Consider the following 20781-nt stretch of genomic DNA (forward strand, 5'->3'; position numbering starts at 1 on the left):
TCAGGATAAAAAAACAAAAGTGTTTAAGTTATTAGACATACCATCTCTTCAAGTTCCACACTTAAGTCAACTGCTGCAGCTCCAGATTCAGCATCAGTATCATCTAATTCAAAAGCTTTCTTGTAACAGCCACGGGCTCTGTTTTTATCTCCTACCACATCTCTGTAGTAATGACCTAAATAGCAGAAAACTTTGCCCATGTATGTATCCAGCCTGGCAGCCTTTGAAATAAAGATTGATAGCAACACAGTATTAAAGTTTGCCTGGGTGGTTCTTTTTAAGAACACAAAAAAAAAATACACAGGTTAAAAGAAAAATAGGACACTGTAATTAAACATACCAAAGTATACCAACACATTCTTTAATGTAAGATTTAAAGCAACAGGAAAGCTGGTTATCATTGCTTATAGAATGCAAACAAATGTAAAAATATTGTATCTTTGTTAAAAAGAAATGTGAAGTTAGAGTTACTATTACATTAATCTTCTTTGGTGAATCAAGATAAGAATATAAGACTTTTAGATCTTTAATATCTAAAATATAAGAAATTAAACATCTGGGGCACCTGGGTGGCCCAGTCAGTTAAGCATCTGCCTTCAGCTCAGGTCATGATCTCAGGGTCCCAGGATCAAGCCCCAAGTCAGACTCCCTGCTCAGAGAGGAGCCTGTTTCTCCCTCTCCCACTCCCCCTGTTTGTGTGTGCTCTCTTTCTCTCTCTGTGTCAAATAAGTAAATAAATAATCATTTAAAAAAAAGAAAGAAAGAAATTAAACATCTAAAAGTATATATGCCCATACTATTACAGTGGAAATTACCTAAAAACAATATTCTTTTCTAGAGATAATTGTGTCTCATTTTCTATGTGTTTTTTAATAAGTAGCTTTTATATTTTTATTTTCTCCTTAAAAACCCATATAACATTTTCCACAAAACTTTCTATGTGAGAGATCAAATATCAAAAACAGTCTAGTTAAAAAAAAAAAAATCAGTTGAGGGGCACCTGGGTGATGCCACCAGTTAAACATCTGGCTCCTGATTCTGAATCTGGTCGTGATCTCATGGTTGTTAGATCAAACCCCAAGTCAGGCTCCAGGCTCAGCATGGAGGCTGCTTGAGGTTCTCTCTCTTCCCCTTTCTATTTGTGTGCACATATGCACACTCTCTTTCTCTCAAATAAATCTTTCTAAAAAAATTAAAAAGATTTCAGAGAATAGTAATTTTAAGTGCATAACTTGTATGATTATTACTTATGGTTTTATAATCCATTTCGGCTAAGAATTGAATAGAAGCACTATTTTACCTTTAGAAAGTGGGTAAGAGCCTTAGTTTTATCTTTTCTTGTTTCTTCATCCATGAACCAATATGTTAACCCAAGTTGATAATGATATTCAGCAACTTCAGCATCTTTCTCAAGAGCTCTCTGAAAGCTAAGTCACCAAAGGGAAGTAAGAAGACACATACACACACACACACACACATGCACACAAAACTAGTTGGGACAAAGTCTGAGTGATTCTAAGATGCTATATCAGAAAAAAGTTATTACTTTAGAATTTAGATTATAATGAGAAAAAATATTTGAAGAGGAGCTTATAAAAGCACAATGGCCTTTTAGCTTTACTAGTGTGGCAAGTGTATAGGAGGACATATCAAACATTGTATCTGCTCACTGACATTATGATCAATTAAATTTCATACGCTTTATGGAATTTTCTTACGGGTACTGTGCTACATATTAAATACATTTTTAGAAATACTAACGCTTACACCGATCAAATTTATACAAAACGGATCTTTATCAAACATACTCATCTTAAATTTTTAAGAAATAGAGTAAATTAAGGTATGACTAGATCTATGAGTAGTCTAAATCTATCCTTACCATTTCTCTGCTTGTAGATAGTTCTTTTTGGTAAAATGAATCAAAGCCTCCAGGGCATGAACTTCAGCTAGGTCAGGGTAAGAAGAAAGAAGGTCTTCCATAATCTATAAAGTAGATATCTGTCAATTCGTTACCCAAATAAAGTCACTTGTGGCTTTAAGATATTCCCATTTTGGGGTGCCTGGGTGCTCAATTGTTTAAGCATCTGACTCTTGATTTTGGCCCATGTCATGATCTCAAGTTGTGAGATCAAGCCCCACATCAGGCTCTGCAATGGCATGGGCCTGCTTGAGATTCTCTTTCCCTCTCCCCTCCCCACTCAAAAATTCCCAGTTTGAATGAAAAAACCCAACCTTTGAAGCTTCATCTAACGAGCCTTTGTTCAGATAGGCCAAGCTTTTAAGAACCAAAAGTCCTGGGATATTATTTGCATCAGAAACCTAGAAAATAAATGTAAAGAACTGCTATAAGTCTCTTTCAATACAGAGTAGCAATGTTTACTTTAATTAAAGAATGACCAAGGAGCATAGAATAAAGACATACAGTTCTTGATTTTTATCACTATGAACACATTCATTCTTTGTAACCTTTTTATTAGAGAAAATTTCAAACACATTTCAAAAAACTAGAGAACAGTATAATAATCCCATATGCACTCATTATCCAGCTTCAAAATTATTAACTCAAAGCCAATCTTTTCTCATACATACCTCCACCCATTTCACTACCCTCCTGCTTAGATTACCTCAGATATCTTTAATTTATAGGGCTTTAATTTATAGGGCTCCCTTCCATTCTTTTTTACTCCCTTACAATTAAATTGTTGAAAAATAAGGGGCACTTGTTACAATTTCTCACAGCCCGGATTTTACTGAATGGAGTCTCATGGTCCTGACATGTCCTTTGGTCCCCTATATCTTCTGTAATTAGTTGTTAGGTCTAAACACTTAATATGAATCAGGCTTGATGCTTTGACAGGAATACCTCATGCATACATGCACCTGGTTATGTATGGTTCTTTCTTTTGATGATGTTAGCAACCATTGATCCTCAATGCCTAGATCTATTAATTCATTACAGATAACAAAATGGTGATTTTCTGATTCTATATTCCTTCTTTCCTTATCGATAGAATATTTCAACAACAAAAAAATTTCCCTCCTCTCATTATCTATTTGATTATTCTGAGGAACAGTTCATAAAGGAAAGGCAGGAAAAACACTTTGATTCTTTCCAAATGGTTCCTTGGCATCCTCCAAAGAATTTATTGAGGATGTTTTGTTGACTTTTTTGCATCATTTTGAATACATGAATTTAAACATGCTTGATATCTTTCATCTGCTATAGCTACTGGTGCTCAAACTTCCCTTTAGCCAATGATAATCAATCCACAGTAGTTCCTAAGTCTTTCTAACATTTCTAACATTATTCTAGTAGGTTTTTATAGTTTCCTTGCTTTCTAGCATTCTAAGATATCCTGGGCTCATCCTATACATTTTCTGTTTCAGACCTGGACTTCACTAGCTATCCAAGAAACTTTATTTTTCCACAAAAAAAAAAAAAAAAAAAAAAAACAAGATTAGAAAGATCTCCTCAAAGCATTCACACAAAATTCATTTTCATTATTGGCAGAAGGCAAGTAGAAAATAAGAAATTAAGATATTAGTTCTTGAAGGATGCTGGCAACTGTTCTAATTTTAATGAAATATTATGAAATGCAAAAGCCCTTTGAAACATACTAAACAACGATATTTTAAAAATTCAAAACCCCAAAATAAACTGAGTGATATAATTTAATTTTAGATTAAAAAAATAGCCTCTGACAAAAAGGCTATTTAAAAGCACCATATTCTTATAATTCATAATTTACTAGTTAGTTTTTTGCAAGGGATTTTCAAGTTGTTTGAACCAAAAACATTAAGACAGGGTTCCTCCTTAAACATCAATCTCCTTATGTTTTCTTAAATTGAAAAAATAAATAAACAATACTGTCTACCACGAAGTTACTGTGTCCTTCATTGTTCTTATCAATAACCTTTAAATCTTTTCTGGAGGAAAAACTGTAGGATCCCAAATTAATAATAACCAAGTAGTAATAATGTAAGAGGGCAAAAGAGAAAAAGACAGGAAGAACAATACTTAAGAAATAAATTGCATCATATGAAGAACATTGTAAGTACTTAACCATGAGGCAAATAACTTTAGCAGTTTCCAAGTGTGTGAATGATTTAGAAAATGCAGATGTGATGAATTCATACCTCTAACACAAAATTTGTTTAAAAATAAATACTTGTAAAGGGAGAGCGGTTGATGCCTGGTTGACTGGAAAAAATAAAGTTGAAAAGAAAAACCTGGTAGAACTACCTGATCAAGAGTACAAATTGCTTCCACTGAAGATTCATAATCTGAGAGTTTAATCAAAGCCTCTGCTTTCAAACGGAGACAAAGATTCTTCTGATGAAGACTGCCACCAGACACACCAAGATTATCTATATTCTTCAGAGCTGACAAAAATTAAGGAGATCTGAATAAAGACAATCATATTACTTCACTTTTTTCTTTTTAAGGGTGATAAATAATAAAATGGAGCTACAATACGAATAAATTGCCAAAGCAATATCCATGAAGAATAATTCAGAGCTAAATATAAATTCTTCCCTGAATTCTTTATGGGAGTATCTGAATTTAAAACAGAACAGATCTAAATTTAAAATCTATCTTTACATAACATATAACATGAACATCCTGAAATACAATGGCTATCTATAACTGCTCCATAACAAAGATTAGCCAAAGCATTAGTAACAACTTAGCAAATTAGGGATATTGGGGGAAAGCAGTTGAATTCAAAAGGACCAGGGTGAATTGCTTCCTCTATTTCAGAGGCGAGGCCACCAGCTAGGTCAAAAGTAGTGAACCACTTGATATGATTTCCTAACCCCTCACCTGACCCATCTGAACACATTCAAATAGGCTCTAGGTGCCTAAGACTTCTCTTATTTACATCAAGGGAATCAAAAACTCCCAAAGTCCTGGATGAACCAGAAACTTCCTTGTTAAAGAAGAGTACCTCCACAGAAGCCTACACTATCAAAATCCAAGTGCAAGGATCTTTGAAAAATACTCATTGTTAGTTTAGAAGAAAACATACTATATGCATCCACACTTGGCATTATTTAACCACAATGAAATGTATTTATTTATTTATTTGTTTGTTTATTTGAACACAAAAGTTTAATGAAAACTGGTCACTGGGTAGGTAAGACTCCACAGGGCTAAAGAGTTACATGGGACTATAAGAGAAATTTAAAATAGATGCTGAAGTAAATGTTACATATTATCCTCATCTGATTCATCTTCTTCCTTTAAAGATTCCTTAGCATATTTCTCTGCCTCTTCCCTTATATCTTTTGGAAAAATTTCATGTCTTCCTTTAGTTATTTCACCAACGCAGCTGAGCTCTAGTTCAAAAGCGTTATCCTTAACTTCATCATGTACTATGTAAATTATTTTTGCAACTTCTTTAACATCACGGCAGGTCATTTCTTTCATCTGAAGTTTTTCAATTTCTGTCTTTGCAGCTTGCCCGGCTTTGCCAATAGCACAACCCCAATAACCATATGAAACTCCTGATGGGTCAATCATGTAGAGCTGTGCACCGTCATTCACGCTGTAAGACCCTAACATGAAACTGCAGCCAAAAGGTCTAACAGCACTGTAAAGTGTATATGCGTGTACATACATGGCCACTTTGTCTGCAAGATGTTTTAATGGAATGTTACAGCCAAAATTAGATATAAAGTTGGAAGCTTCTTCTCTTGCAATGTCTGCTAAAGAACGAGCATCAGCCAACAAACCTGCTACTGCCACTCCAACATGCCGATCAACATTAAAAAGTCGTTTGTCGGAACCTTCTTCATAAAGTTTAGAAAGGACTAACTTTTCTACCCCAAAGACAACACCATCTTTACATCTGATTCCAACAGCTGTACTACTGTTTTCCACAGCCTTCATAGCATATTCAACTTGAAAAACTCTCCCATCAGGAGAGAATGTAGAGGCTGACAGGTCATACCCGGTACCGATAGAGCTCATGGTGCAGAAACTTCCCGGACACCACCACCGCCTTCCAGTGCCTAAGGGACTCCCCCCACATCAATGAAATTTAAATTAGTAATTTAAAATACAAAATAAAGCATGTAAGTTTTGTTTCACCACTATCTTTCTCTTTTAATATGAAAAGAAACAGGGTTGGCCACCCTTATAGATGCCAATACCTTGATTGCATGAAAGAACAGCTTCCTTAGATCTATGCATTTTAATTTGGGCTTCTGCCAGATGATACCATCCAGTTGTGCAAAGAGGGCTTTCCTTTAAACCTAAAAAGATAAAAGCAATCACAAAATCCAAGCTTTCTACATCTACAGAGACGAATGGCACCACCATCTACTCCCCAAGTCTGGCTCCTCCTCTCCCTTACCTTTCATATATAATCATTCACAACCCTGATTCCATGCCCCAATCCATTTGTCTACCACCTTTATCGGCACCATCTTTATCCCAGATTACAGCAAGTGCTTGCCACCCACTCCAATTCATTCTCTACACTGTAGCCAGAATATCTCCACAAATACTAACAGAATTATGAAATTCCCCTGCTTAAGAACTGGCTGCCCTTAGGATAACATGCAATCTCCTTCCCGGCTGCCCTTAGGATAACATGCAATCTCCTTCCCAAGTGTGCAAGGCCCCTCTCCAGTCTCCTTTCTTGACTCTTCCTAATCCCATCCATCATTCTCACATCTTGCTGAACTACCCTGAATTTCAGTTGTGATCTTTGTCTCAGGCTATTTCAGCTGAGACATGGATGGAAATGCTCCTCCCACTCTAAGCTTGTATTTGCTATTCACATTTCTATTTGAACGTAAGTTCATCCAGAAACATTATACCTGACAAATTAAGTTAAAGATTCCTAAGGACGAGGGAAAAAAAATGTATGTGTGTATATATAATATGTATTTATTGATATTAGTATAACACACGCACATATATAAAATTATCCTTATTTTACAAATGAAAACACTGAGACAGGGACGCCTGGGTGAGCATCTGCCTTCAGCTCAGGTCGAGATCCCAGGATCCTGGGATCGAGTCCCCGCATCGGGCTCCCTGCAGGGAGCCTGCTTCCCTCTGCCTGTGTCTCTGCCTCTCTGTGTCTCTCTCTCATGAATAAATCAATAAAATCTTTAAAAAAAAAAATACAGAGATTTTAATTAGCTTTCTCAGTCTTGAAATTAGTGAGGGGGAGAGTTGTATTCAGACCTAAGGAGACTCCAGAGTATTTTTCTCACTTCTGTCTTCAATATATATTCCTCAAAGAAAGGCCCAAAGATATCTGCCTACTGACTATGTTATGTAGGATATAAGAGGAAATTACTCAGATCAGAGGGCTGAAAGGCATCAGCAGAAAGGAGGAAGAAAAGGGACAAAAACAGGGAAAGAAGGTGTTTTGTTTAACAGAACAGCAGTCCCTACCCAGGGGCTTGCTAGGTATTTCACCTGATAGCCTCTTGCATGGGCCAGTTTGAGCTGCTTTGATGCTGAGAGCCTGCACCAAAGCCCACCTGAATGATCCTGAAATTACCTTTAACTCATTACAACACTAAGATTTTTTCCTATGGATGGGGTTTTTGGCCATTTTTGGAACATACAATGTACGCACTAGCATGCTGACATGCTAATTAAGCATGAGTAGCTCAACCAAAGTTCTTAATTAACAGCATATGAATTCATTATATTTGAAAAAGAAGTATGGGAGCAAAAAAAGGCAAGAAATCAGACTCGAGAGAGTTGCAAACCTTGTGAAGGAGTTTGCATGTTATCCTAAGGGCAGCTGGAAACCTGTGGAAGGTCTTTAGCAGGGGAAGAGAATATCTATATATTATACTTCTTAATGTATAAACCAGCTATCTATCCTTGCCTGTATTAGGATACATTAAATAAAAACTTCCTGTACTAATCCCACAGGGAGACACTGCCTTGAGGGCTATTTCCCCATCTTCTTACCTGTGACAAGTGTTGCTTTCAACCGTTCCTTGGGTTGTGTTTTATTTAACGCACCCCAAGCAGTGATACCCTTGAGTGTGGTTACAACTATATACCTCATGTTACATGCTCTACACTGTATACTTACCTTCTGTTAGGTTTTTAACAGCATCTTCATACTTCTTGTCTTGTAATGCTTTAATGCCTAAACCAATGAAGCCTAGGCCACTTTTGGAATCCATTTCTACTAATCTGCAACAATAGTGCTGCCCTTCATCAGTAAGACTGCCTAGAATTGAAAAGAAAAGTTACTAGCATACATACTCCAAATTTCCAATTGCCAAAGTATAAATACTTAAATCCCAAATGCTGTCTTACGCATCTCCCACCATATCCTGATTCCAGGAATTCAAAACTTAAATAGACCAACAAACAATAAAAAAAAATATTAACATATATTTTTCAAGTTATGTTTTTTAAAAAAATAAGTTAAAAATTATGTTTTTTCATCTTCTAAAATATCAGAAGTAGAAATCACTCTATACACTGCACCCATAGGCAACTGAACCTGAAGTCATATTCAAGGGTTTCAAATAAGAAACCTACGGCTACTCGCCACTACTCTAAGACACACACAGCTTCCTGCTTGCCAGCTCTTCTTTTCCTATTTGGCAGTGATTTTGCCAGTCTCTCTCCCTGGGCAACCATGTGCTAATCTAGTGGATTCTTTCAGAATCCTATGATCAAAAGATGGGCTATGTGTCAAGATACTGTGCAAAAACTTAGTCACATTTTTCTTAAGTTTATAAGTTTGGTAGTACATTTCTGCATTCTTTCAAAAACTTTCTTTTCCTTTACAAGCTAACAGCTAAGCCTATGTAATATCATCCAATGCCTATATTTGTTTCAAATGTATTTTGGTAAAATAATTTAGCTTAGAAAACACTATTTACTTTGTTACATTTCCATTTTCTCTAACCTCAGTCTCAGGATTTCAATTCCCAGAAAAGCATAAAAACAAGTTGAAAATATGATTTCTGCTTTGAGAATAGACTGAAGAGTACTCAGCACTTTAATAAATTGCTTAATCACACAGAAAAATTCTTAAAAACTAATTGAGACAAACTAGAACTTGAAGCAGTAAATATGGGGAACAAACAAAAATTTGTTTGAAAAAGCCACTTGATACTTTATTGTCTATATAAAACATGGTATTTTATACACAGCAGACGTTCATTAAATACTGCAATGATCCTTTAAAAGAATACAATTATGAATTGACATACCAAAAGGCTTAGTCTGTTAATAAGTAATGACTGAGAATTACTATGAAAAATGTAAAATCTTCACCATTCTAAAAAAGAAAATGAAACTGCTATTAAAATTTTACCTTTAATTTCTATCCATCTGAGTCAAAACTATCTTACTCCATAGAAACATAATTCATGAGAGTTAACTTGGCTACATAAACTGCCCTTATAATAGAAAACACACCTGTGATAGAAATAAAAGTCAATCATGCATCATTCCAATGATCATCCATATGCATGGTACCCAAAAACTTACATAAGTAAACAAAATGTGGGTAGGTAGATGAAAATAGTTTCCAAAAGGCTTAGAAGAACACAAAGAACTCCTAAAACAAGATAAATTTTCCTTAACATCTGGGAGCACAATTACAGAAACCAAAAGAGATTTGAGGAGACAAAGTCTTAATCCTTGGGAAACATACTCTATGTATGACAAAGACCAAGTAACACTTAGAGGAATTTTCTCTAGTGTTCCAAAAAATTATCAATAGTAGTAACAACATTATCACTGATCCTTTGTAGAGACAAGGAATAGTAAAGCTTTAATTCTCAATCCTCTTCTCCATACTAACTCTTACTGAGAATACTAGCTAAATAATATGTAGAGGATAGAAACAGAGAGGAAATACACATGATTTCTTTTTGAATAGAAAATCATTTAACTAATCTGCTCTTTTTAATATCTAAAAGATTCTAAGATTCCAGACTTAATAATTTTAAAACAAGTTTGACAATATTATTTTGTCAATAAGGTAAGCTAGATTTGGGGCTGATGAATGCTAAATCCCCAAGAATAAAAGGTGTTCTGAAGAGATTCAAGGTAGATGACAAGTAATACCTGTGAGAATTGTTTCCTGAAGTTTACCACACACACACAAAAAAGGTGATTTTTGGGACACCTAAATTGCTTAGTGGTTGAGTGTCTGCCTTTGGCTCAGGTCATGATCCCGAGGTCCTGGGATCAAGTCCTGCATCAGGCTCTACACAGAAAGCCTGCTTCTCCCTCAGCCTATGTCTCTGCCTCTTTCTGTCTCTCATGAATAAATAAAAAATCTTTTTTTAAAAAAAAAGGTGATTTTTAAAAATAATTAATTGTTGAGATCACAAAGAAACTGACCACCACTATAGAATTATTCTTTTAAATAAACCTAGCTTTGGGGGAAAAAAAACCAGCATATACTCATTTCTTTATTTTCAGCTGGATTTTCTAATATTTCCACAGCACAAAATCTTAAGTTCTCTCATATTTGTATTTGAAGAACCAAGCTTTCTTATCCTCCCCCATTTCAACTATAAAGCAAAATAAAATAAATTGAAAAGGTCATTTAACATGAAATAACATTTCATCAGCTGACAACTGTGAAAGCTATTCACTACTTGTTATGTGAAGCTTTATAAACGAGTCATTTTGAAAATGAATCTCAAGTTTCAACATGCAATGGAGGACAAAAGAGAATGAAATACATCTGTCCCCATGGAAGAGAACCCAGTGATTAACTGCTGTGAAGTAGCAAATCCTGCTTATACTAAAGCACGCTGTGGGAGGATACGTCAGCCTTTAAACATCTTACAGAGTTTCACAAGTTCTTCATACACAGAAAGTTTGGTGTAGAGGAGCAACGAAAAGAAAACAAGAAACCATTAAGTACAGCTTCCTACTGTCTGGCATTAACTGTTAAATTTCTATCCCCAGAATAATGCTTTACACCTTAGAAAGTACCTAAGCTTGAACACCTCCACCCCACAGATTCTTACAACCAATGATTCTACAGAGAAAAAAAACTCTCCCTTGGTGTACCACATGTATAAATATTCACCTATCTACTCCCCTTTGCCAGGATATAAACCTTTCTATCTTTCAATTCTGCAAAATACCGTCTCCAAGAATGATTTTTTTCATATATACCAAGACACTCTCTAATCCTTCAGTATAACCCATTTGCTATATATCTCTTTATTAGAACACTTTGTCAAATATGGAATTCATGTGCAAAATTCTACAGACTTTGTTGATTTAATTTCTTCTATAGTTTTGTAGGTTTTTTTTTAACATAGGAGTCACGCTTATTCAACAAATCCATGTTATAGGCATATGTGTGTTTATTGAGAAAGCATTCAACCAATCCTCAAAAAGAAATTTCAAGTATCCTCTTGTGTCATTTGGCATGTGACCACGTAAAGAATGAGAGAACAGTACAAACCATTAATAGCCGAAAGAAAATAGAGAATAAAAGGGTAAACACCAGTCTTTAGTTTCTCAATAGCACTTGGAATAGCAGAAAAAGGGGGAGGAATAGATACCAGAGACCAATTATGAAAATCAGCCCATTTATCTTGGGAGTGTTTGGATCTCATGCTAAAATCTGAAGAAACTAGGTGAATTTTGGAACTGTTCCCTGTCGGAAAAAACAACAACAACAACAAAAAAAAAACTCACAAAAATTCACAAGCATGCTCCTCATACTTAAAGTCTCTTACTATGTCTCATCCTCCTTGACCTCAATGCAAAGGTCATAATGTTAACTAGCCCTCTCTTCTTGAATCTCTCCTCCCAGGCAACACTAATGCAAAGCTTCTACTCCTCTAAACTACCAATACCTCTGCATGCTTCCTCCTGCTCTCCCTTGAATGCAGTCAGCCAAATCCCAGGTTACTTCTTTTAATACCTACTAACCACTTCTTCCTATTCTTTTCCCGTCATTAAAATCTAAGTTCCGATTCAATCACTTTGGTTAGAAAAGATAACCCTAAATAAAAACTTCCTAATCATAAAGTTTGTTGCCCAATCTGTCAATACAGTTCTCCTTTCTGAAATGTTTTGTCTCCTCTGTATTGTTTCACATCCACAACCTTCCCATCAGATCTTTCTGCTTCTTTGTTTTCTAATTTTCTCCTTCCCTCCCTTTCCCTTCAAGCTAGCCAGCACACCCTAGACACAGTTTTCAGCTTTTTGTTCTTTAGTCACCCTCTAAAATCATCCACTGCACTTCACTGACCTACATGCAAGGGATTTCCAAACCTTATGTCTACCATTAGTACTGATCTCTCATGTGCAAGCCAGATGGGCATTTCCCTTTGAATGTCCTCTAACCTCTCCTCTCCACAACTCTACTTTCTTAGGGACGATCATTCCACATTAGGTCAACTTTTCATGAAAGGTAAAATTATTTTCTCCTTCCCTTTATCTCTTAACAAATCTCTTGGGTTTTTTTTTTTTTCCAATTCTTCTCTTACTTTCACTTTCTATTGCCACTATCAAAGTCCTAGTTCATTCATTCCCAAGATCATTTAGTCTACTCAATCTTAGTCTATTTTCCATATAATCTATCTTGCATACCATATTAATTTGACTTTATACTTCACAAACTGATTCACTACAACATTTAGTATTTCTTCTCTCACATTAGTGAAAAGTACTCTTGCAAGTCTATCTCTGACTCAGTTAAAGTAAAGGGGATCTACTTACTTCTTACTTGGGGGGAAGGAGAGAGAAAAAAAATTCAATATTTAAGGTAACAGTTCTGAATTTTAATTCAGACACCAGAGGGTAGGAAAGTAGTAGAAGGAAGAGAAAGTTAAAGTGAGGAGGGCCAATACAGATGGCAATACTTTCCCAACAGGCATTTTCCCTCAGTTACCTCTAGCATAAGTTTTCAATAATTTTTCTATTATGAAACCTGTGATGGTACTTCACATACAAAGCATTCCCACGTGCATACTCAATTAGCAACAAAATGAAAACAACTAAAATAGTACGGCTCTGCAAACTTTATAATCCCTAACACATTGGTGCTGGCACTGTTATTTCTATTTCAGTGACTCATTTCTGTAAACTGTGTTCATCAGCTGAATACACGCATGGATAGGAGTGACAGTCAAATTATGCAAAAATCAATTCAGCACAGATACTGACAAAAAAAGGACAGAGGCTGGTGTGAAAACCAATTGGGTCAACCTGCTGTAAACTGACTCAACACCAGCCCTGGGCACAAGACATCCGCAGGCACACGTTCTGGCAACTCCCAGCAAGCTGGGTGTCATTAGTTCTCTCTCCTCCCCCACAAGAAAGGACACAAAGAAGAGCACGAGGCATAAGCTAAGAAATACTCTTTAACTTGAATCTCCTCTGTTTCATTAAAAAAGGAGATCATCACAAACTTCATTACTTTACAGTATTATAGTAGCTATAACCATGCACTTGTGACACGCTGACCATGACATCAACGCTGAGAACATACAACATTCATAGCCCTATGCAATATAGTCCAACCCACTCAATCAAAATCTATCTTATTCTTTCCACTAGAACAAATAAAACTATTTTACTGTTCCTAAAAATTGCAACCCAGCCCCTATATCTGTTCATGCCATCTAGCGTACCTTTCACTTTCTCCCATTTACCTCTATGGAAAATTTAAGACTCTCTTCAATTCCCACCATCCAAAAGACTTCATTGAATTCAATAATTCATAACTCCTCTGTATCACTATACTTTCCTACATGTGTTGGGCTCTTCACATGCACAAAGATGATACACTACACTTCCTTTTATGTCCAGAAATATTCAAATAATACCTTACACAGGGTAAGCTCTGAAATAATTTTTGATTGATAGCAACATCACTCCCATATGTTCACACATTTCTAAAACACACAATAGGGAAGAAATTACCTGATTCAATTAAATGCAAACAAAGCACTTCTAATGGATATTGTACAGTGGGATAGATGTTTATCATTCCTTCACAGGCCTTCTTCAACCTAGCAGTCTCATGAGGAAACTTGAAAATATAAAAGTAAAATAAACTAAGTAAAATACACTTGTGAACACTTTCCTAATTAGAATATAAAAGTCACATTAGAGATTTTTTAAATCAACTTACTTTGGATAAACAGTGAATAAAATGTCTATAAAGTACTTGGTGATCTTCACTAGGAATCTTATCTGATAAGCCCAGTGCATTCTCAAAAGCCGTTAAAAGCTGAAATAAAAAAGATATCATACTGAAAAGGACAAATGTAATAAATAATTGAATGTATAAGACTTAGAATATACCACCTCAACTAACTAACTACAAATGTATTTATTTTATTGTCTCATATTTTACTATACTATATATTATCTGGCCCTGACAATTTCAATGAGGAAAAAAATGTCTATGCAAGTTTTGGAATAATCTAACTCCAACAGGCTAGGAGACTGAACTGAACTAATGAGAAATAACTATAAATTAGCATCATGAAGTTAAGAAAATATTTTTGTAAGTCAACTGGAGAGATATAGTCTTATTTATATATCAGTGTGACTACTACTCCTCAGATCATTTTTAAAACACCTCTATTGAAATCACCAGCATGTTCTTTGGAACATTTTCAATGGTAGCAAATCTTCAATCTTAAAAAAATAAATTTGTTAAGTTATACTTTTATCAAAAGAAAACCAGAAATATGACTAAAGTATAATAAAATCACTTCTTATCCAGTATTACTAAATGACATTGAAGAAAATTCCAAAAGAAGCTTCCTAATTATGTTTTGAAGAACAGCAATACTAGAACCCAGTCCAAGCACTTTAAAGGATACCATTTATTTAGTTACTTAAGTTCTACCTTTTTTTTAAACAAATTTCCATGACATTATTTTATTTATTTATTTATTTTAAAGTTGGCTGGAACGCCCAATGGGACTTGAACTCAAGATCCTGATGTCAAGACCTTAGCTGGGATCATAAAGCCCTACATTTAAATTCCTGGGTCATCCAGGGGCTCCATGACTTTAAAATGAAAACTCATAATAGAGTTCACTATCTCCAAATTTCTTTGTGAAATATGGTAGAAAGTCTACATAAATAAGGAAAATTTAACTCCTCTGATAAAGCCAGATTTTGCAAAAAAGGAAGCCTAAAATGCGGTTTATCATAAGAGGTTTCAAAAAATAGTAATGAAATTAACCCATCTAGAAAACAGGTGATATTTTTTTCTGAACACAAAGAAAGCAAAATTATCATTAGAATTCAAGATGAAAATAATCCCATCCCCAATATCCTCTTATCCTATTTTTAACAGTTAAAAATAAATTCTTAAAATGACAAGCATAATTAGTTCTCTTTCATGAAGGAGATAGTACACATAATTTTTTTGAAATTTGACTTATTTTGGTATTTGGTATATGTTTGATATTCTGGTAACCCATACTTTTCCCAGGAAAATAATGAACTCATAATATGAAGATATGACTTAAGAGAAGTTTGTAAATCACCTAATTTTGCCACTGCTCAATTTTTTTCTCACAACTAAATCTATACACAGATAAACCAACACACAAACAAATGCAAATCATATTCTTCTATTTTTATTTCCAGCATTTAGGACTCTGCTTGACATATATAGGAGATTCTATAAAATAAATATTTTCTGAAAAAAGGAATTGAGTGAATGAATGAACATATGAAGAAACGAACTTCCCATCCTATATACAGTCTATAATTGCTTACGTTTAAAAAGTCCATTCAATTTTAAAAGTATACACTGAAAGGCCATTTACTATATAATAAGAAATTAAGTTTACTTTTAAACTTAAAAATATAAAAGTAGAATGGAGATATTTTTCAGTTACAGTTCAAAATCAATGGAATATTTTAGGCTTTTTAAAAATTATTTTTAATTACTTAAAAATCTATACACTAAAATGGAATATTTCTAGATATAAGTACCCTAAGTAAATACTTTAAACAAAATACTTTGAGTTGCTAAACCTCAAAGTAATTTAGTACTCTTACTTCATAAAGAAAGTATAACTTTTTATAAATTACAGCAGTTTTGTAAAAAACAATGTTAGTTTCTTTTTCACAGTGATTAAATAATTGATTTACCGTGGATTCTTATGAACAGAAGGAAGTAAGTTGTGATACTCTGAATACCAATTCCACTCTGTCCAGATTTAATATCAGACTATAGGCCAATAATTCTGACTGAATCAGCAAGAACCCCTATGAATTTAAAATTGAACACTTATAAAAAATCAATTTTGACATAACAGTACTTTTCTATATTACACCATTATGTTTCCAATTGCTAAATTCAATTAAATGATCAAATTCCATGATATAAACTGTAGGGAATAAACAAGTCAATACCAATTGCTGGGTCTCATTATTCTGATCCTCAGTACTCTCAGCCAGCAACTGAGTCAATTTCCTCCATAGCTGCTGAAGCTCTTGGTTGTCTGCACCTTCCTCCTGCCGTGTCTTTATCAATTTGTGCCATGTTCGGGCCACCTATCAAGAAGAAGATCTTAATGATTTTTTTATCTTAAATATCAAAAATGCCAATTAAAGAAATATAATCTACAAATAAAATATTTTTCATCTGCTAATACATAAAAAATAGCAACAGCATAAACTTCTTCTGTTATGAACTCCACAGGAAATGAAGTGACTGGGCAAATCCACACACCTCTAATATTAGAAGTACAACAAAGATATGAGAGTGGAAACAGGAATAATGACTATATGCCCCAATCCTCATAACTTACAGCATCAGCTACAGATGCACCACAAATGTGCCACTAAGTTCTACAGATGATGCTTTTACTTCTTTATTTATCCCTGCCCAGTTTCAAAAGGTTTGGAAATTAGAATAACTAAAACTCGAATTTTAATTTAGTTTCAAAACAGTATAATTTATAATATCTCTCTAGATTCTTTTAATATCATACTACATATTAGTTTTTTAAATTTTTTCTAAAGCCAAAAGTTTTTTTCTAATAATGGTTTTATTAAAAGAAGTCTACTAACCCACCAAATCATTAACCAACCTCTACATGTTTCTTTTCTTGGTAATATAGGTCCACAAGTTTCTTACAGACATCGCACCACTTCTGTTTGTCAACACTTAGAATAAAAAATTAAAAAAAAAAAAAAGGATTTTGAATCTGATTAATGAAAACAACCAAGGGCTTAAGATACTAAAATTAAAATATCCCAATAATACTACTGTCAGGTACTACTTTAAATTAGAACATATCCTCTTTCATACCACAGGAAAATTTTATAAAATGAGCCTCTCATTAAAAAAGAAAAGCTTTAAGAAATAATATCTTCCATTATCTTAACTGAAAATTATATCAAAGTTCCCAAATTAGTCAATCATCTAATAGTGTTTTGATTCTGTTTCAATCACAATCAAAAGATTCTATAACAACAGTATAAAAATGCTTCTCAATTCCCAGTAAATGTTTGGAGTACTTCTATGTAAGTTTTAATCAGTTTATTCTAATTAAAGCTTTTAAAGACACTTGCCCTTCCCCCCAAAATGATTACCTTTCATAAAGATCCAAGAGCTTCTGGTAAACACCAGGTAAGTCATCCTTAGCATTTATGTGATTACATTTCTCATACAAGCTTGCTAACCCCTAAAATAGGAAACAGTAGAGATTATTCTTTCAAAACATCTAATGCTCTCACATTCATTTTGCTAAATACAGTGACGATCTATAAAGGTTATTTATGATAAAGAAAATTATAATTTACAAATAAAATAATATGGGATTCACCTCCAAGTAATTAGGGGTGGGAGAAAGTAGATGACAGTATAGATGAAAAAACACCGGCCACGTGTGGATTTTTATGGAAGCTAGGTAACAGCCAGAGGAGCTCATTATACTATTCTCTTTATTTCTGAAAATATATTTGAAATGGGGCATCTAGGTGGCTCAGTCACTTAAGTGTCCGACTTTTGATTTCAGCTCAGGGCACTGGGATTGGACACTGTGTCAGGCTCCGTGCTCAGCAGGGAGTCTGCTTGAGGATTCTCTCTTCTCCCCAAGTCCCTCCTCTGCTTGTGCATGCATACCTGTACTCTCTGTCTCAGATAAATAAATCTTTTTAAAAAGCTTTGAAAATATATTTGAAGTGTTTCACAACAAAAAATATTTTGTAATGATCACATAATCTTAACTCTTAAGACATTACTATATGACACTACTTTTATACAGTCAAGGAAAAAAAAACACAAGTAATTTGTGGAAACTGTCATCGTTGCTTCAAAGAAAGATCAATCAATACATAAAAAAAGCAGGCATCTAAGTGTGTGACCAGATACCCCCACTCATGTCCCTGTTCACATAAATGTGAGATAAACAGGTTCATGTTCTCCCCAGTCTAATACCTGTTAATCATTTTCTAAAATATGACAGATATTAAACAGTCTTATTAAATATGAAAACACTGGAGAACCAACGAAAAACATGAAGACCATTAAATAAGAAAAAAGAATTTTACTTGTACTCAAATATACAGAATTGCAAATTTTTTATATTTAACTTTTAGAAAACATATTAATATACATTTCTTTTCCTGAAACAAGCATAAATAATATTCTTGATATATCTTTCATATGTACACATAATTAAATTAGAGATTTATATAATCATATTTCAATTCCAATCCTCACCTTTGTAAATAATCCATTGGGTTGGATGTCAAAATAATGTTAAATAGCATCTTTGGCATCCTTTTTGTTTTATTTTTTTTTTGTTTTTTTTTTTATCCTTTTTGTTTTAAATTAATGTTCAGGTTTAGAAGACCAATAGATTTAAAATTTTTTTCTTCTGTGGGATAAATAACGGTTTAAATGTTTTTTTGAAAGCTGTTACCTATATTTTTAAAAATGGGATGAAAAATTCTTTACCATAACATAGCAAAAAAAAATTCTACATACCTGCCAAGCCAGTAATTGGTCTGGCTCTAGTTCAGCAGCTTTCTTATAGGCACCCTGGGCCTGATCAGGTTGTTCTAACTCGGCTGCAGCAACACCAATAAAAACCCAGGCATTATAGTTATTTTTCTCTTGTTTTAAAACGGTCTGATTAAGAAAAATTAAAAGAGCAGATCATTAAATTTTAGAAGCTAATGGACAAACAATAACTAAAAGATTGCCTACTTGAATGTCAGGAAAACTGGGTCTGCCACTACTTGGGCAATCTTAAGAACGCCACTTAACCTCTCAGGTCTTCAGTTTTTTCAAGGAGAGGAGGAGTTGGGACCGGCTCCGTAATTGTAAGGAGTCTAAAATATGCAACATATTTTTAAAAGCTGCCCAGGTAATCTTGATGCCTCCATCAAATGCCTCCCTGTGCTCCTTGAAAATATGATGTATAAAAAGAAGACTAAGACTATTCATACTACCCATTCATCCTGCCTGCCTCCACTCCACACTGTCACTGGTCAAGTCATAAAACTGATTTCCATATCATTTCACCCTAACCAACTCTCACATTTTCCTTCACTATGATAACATTTCCCACTATTTGAGGGATTTTTCAGTGAAATAATAAGGTAGGAAAGTACACTGACCCCAATATGACTATACCAAATAAACTTGAAATAAACAGTGGCAAAGAATGTTTAAATACCACCTGTCAACGAGAATAAAAATTATATGTAGAGCTACGGCTTTCAGAAATAGCTTTCAGCTATTTGCTAAGGTAAGAGTTTGAAACAGAAAACAAAGATGTGCTAGTGACAGAAAACAAAACTAGGAGCTAAAATGAAATTAGTTCTTAAGATTTTACATATTCTAGGGAAAATAAGAATATTTCCATCAGTTGAGACAGTCAGATTATTATATTTCTTTCTATGCATCCACATGATTCTTCTAGCAATCTGTCACCAACCTATAGCACAAAAACTAACAATGAGGTAACCACCAAAGCTGACAATTCTTTAAACTCTATTATGTCCAATTAGTTGACGCCTCTTATTCCATTATCACCTCACTTCTCAATTCTCATCCCTCTTTTCCCAACTTAGTGTCCACTGACCCAACAGTTGTCCTCTCTCCCTTGCAAACATCCTCAATTCCTTGGACTATCTTCCCCATCATCTTTCTCAACATCCATACTTGAACCCCAGCACACTCATTTCTAAGCTTGAGAAGCTGAACATGAAGGGGGAAAAAATGTAACTCAGTTCAGTGATTACACTTCAATAACATGGAACTTCAAATGGACATTCATTAGGGCTTGACAATCCTTTCAATTCTTACTAGTAAGTTTGTTTTCCCAATAAATAACAACTACCTCATACCTTCTTTCATCTCAAACCTCCTATACAAGTCTTCTTCCACTCTCAGCTTATACTTCACTAAGAAAATAGAAGATATCAGAGAGGGACATTCATCTCTTCCTACCCTCAAATCTACAAATCTGACAGTACATAGATTTACATCTATCATCCCCTCTGCTAAGATGGAAAAAGTATCAAAGATCTCCCTCTCAAGCTCAGGATCCCATCCTCTCTCATCTTCTCCAGGACTTCACTCCTACCATTTCCCTCTCTCTTCTGCACATTCAATCTCTTTCTCTGGACAGGTACATTCCCCCCAGCACCATACAGAGGAGCTTTAGAATCCTAAGTCCCCATTCACAAAAAATAGAATTACAGGCAGGCAAGGCGAGGCGCCGAGAGCCGAGGCAGAGCCCGGGATGCACTGCCAGGTCCGCCATCAGTCCACGCCGCCCACCGCCCACCCGCCGCTGCCGCCG

General features: G+C 34.6%; 2 protein-coding genes across 4 annotated transcripts in view; both read right to left on the reverse strand.

Annotated features, from left to right (window-relative positions):
- Nucleotides 1-20781, reverse strand: part of SKIC3 (SKI3 subunit of superkiller complex) — a 79074-nt gene that overhangs the window by 45708 nt on the left and 12585 nt on the right. For all 3 annotated transcript variants that reach the window (XM_055312832.1, XM_055312831.1, XM_055312833.1), the window contains 13 exons: nt 18957-19100; nt 17558-17649; nt 17053-17128; nt 16373-16513; nt 14121-14219; nt 13910-14018; nt 8076-8216; nt 6160-6261; nt 4247-4386; nt 2236-2322; nt 1883-1986; nt 1301-1427; nt 42-221 (listed from right to left, as the gene is read on the reverse strand). In XM_055312832.1, coding sequence (XP_055168807.1) covers nt 42-221; nt 1301-1427; nt 1883-1986; nt 2236-2322; nt 4247-4386; nt 6160-6261; nt 8076-8216; nt 13910-14018; nt 14121-14219; nt 16373-16513; nt 17053-17128; nt 17558-17649; nt 18957-19100 — 1542 coding nt within the window. The remainder of the gene's footprint in view (nt 1-41; nt 222-1300; nt 1428-1882; nt 1987-2235; nt 2323-4246; nt 4387-6159; nt 6262-8075; nt 8217-13909; nt 14019-14120; nt 14220-16372; nt 16514-17052; nt 17129-17557; nt 17650-18956; nt 19101-20781) is intronic.
- On the reverse strand, nt 5054-6085 carry LOC129501655 (proteasome subunit alpha type-3-like). Its single transcript, XM_055312834.1, has one exon. It carries the CDS (start codon nt 5975-5977, stop codon nt 5213-5215), a length of 765 nt encoding a protein of 254 aa, XP_055168809.1. The 5' UTR covers nt 5978-6085; the 3' UTR covers nt 5054-5212.

The sequence above is a fragment of the Nyctereutes procyonoides genome, unplaced genomic scaffold (assembly GCF_905146905.1).
Source record: "Nyctereutes procyonoides isolate TBG_1078 unplaced genomic scaffold, NYPRO_anot_genome, whole genome shotgun sequence".
Classification (NCBI taxonomy): domain Eukaryota; kingdom Metazoa; phylum Chordata; class Mammalia; order Carnivora; family Canidae; genus Nyctereutes; species Nyctereutes procyonoides.

Coding starts and splice junctions, on each gene's coding strand:
- LOC129501655 (XM_055312834.1), bottom strand. CDS start 5,977: ATGAGCTCTATCGGTACCGGGTATGACCTGTCAGCCTCTACATTCTCT.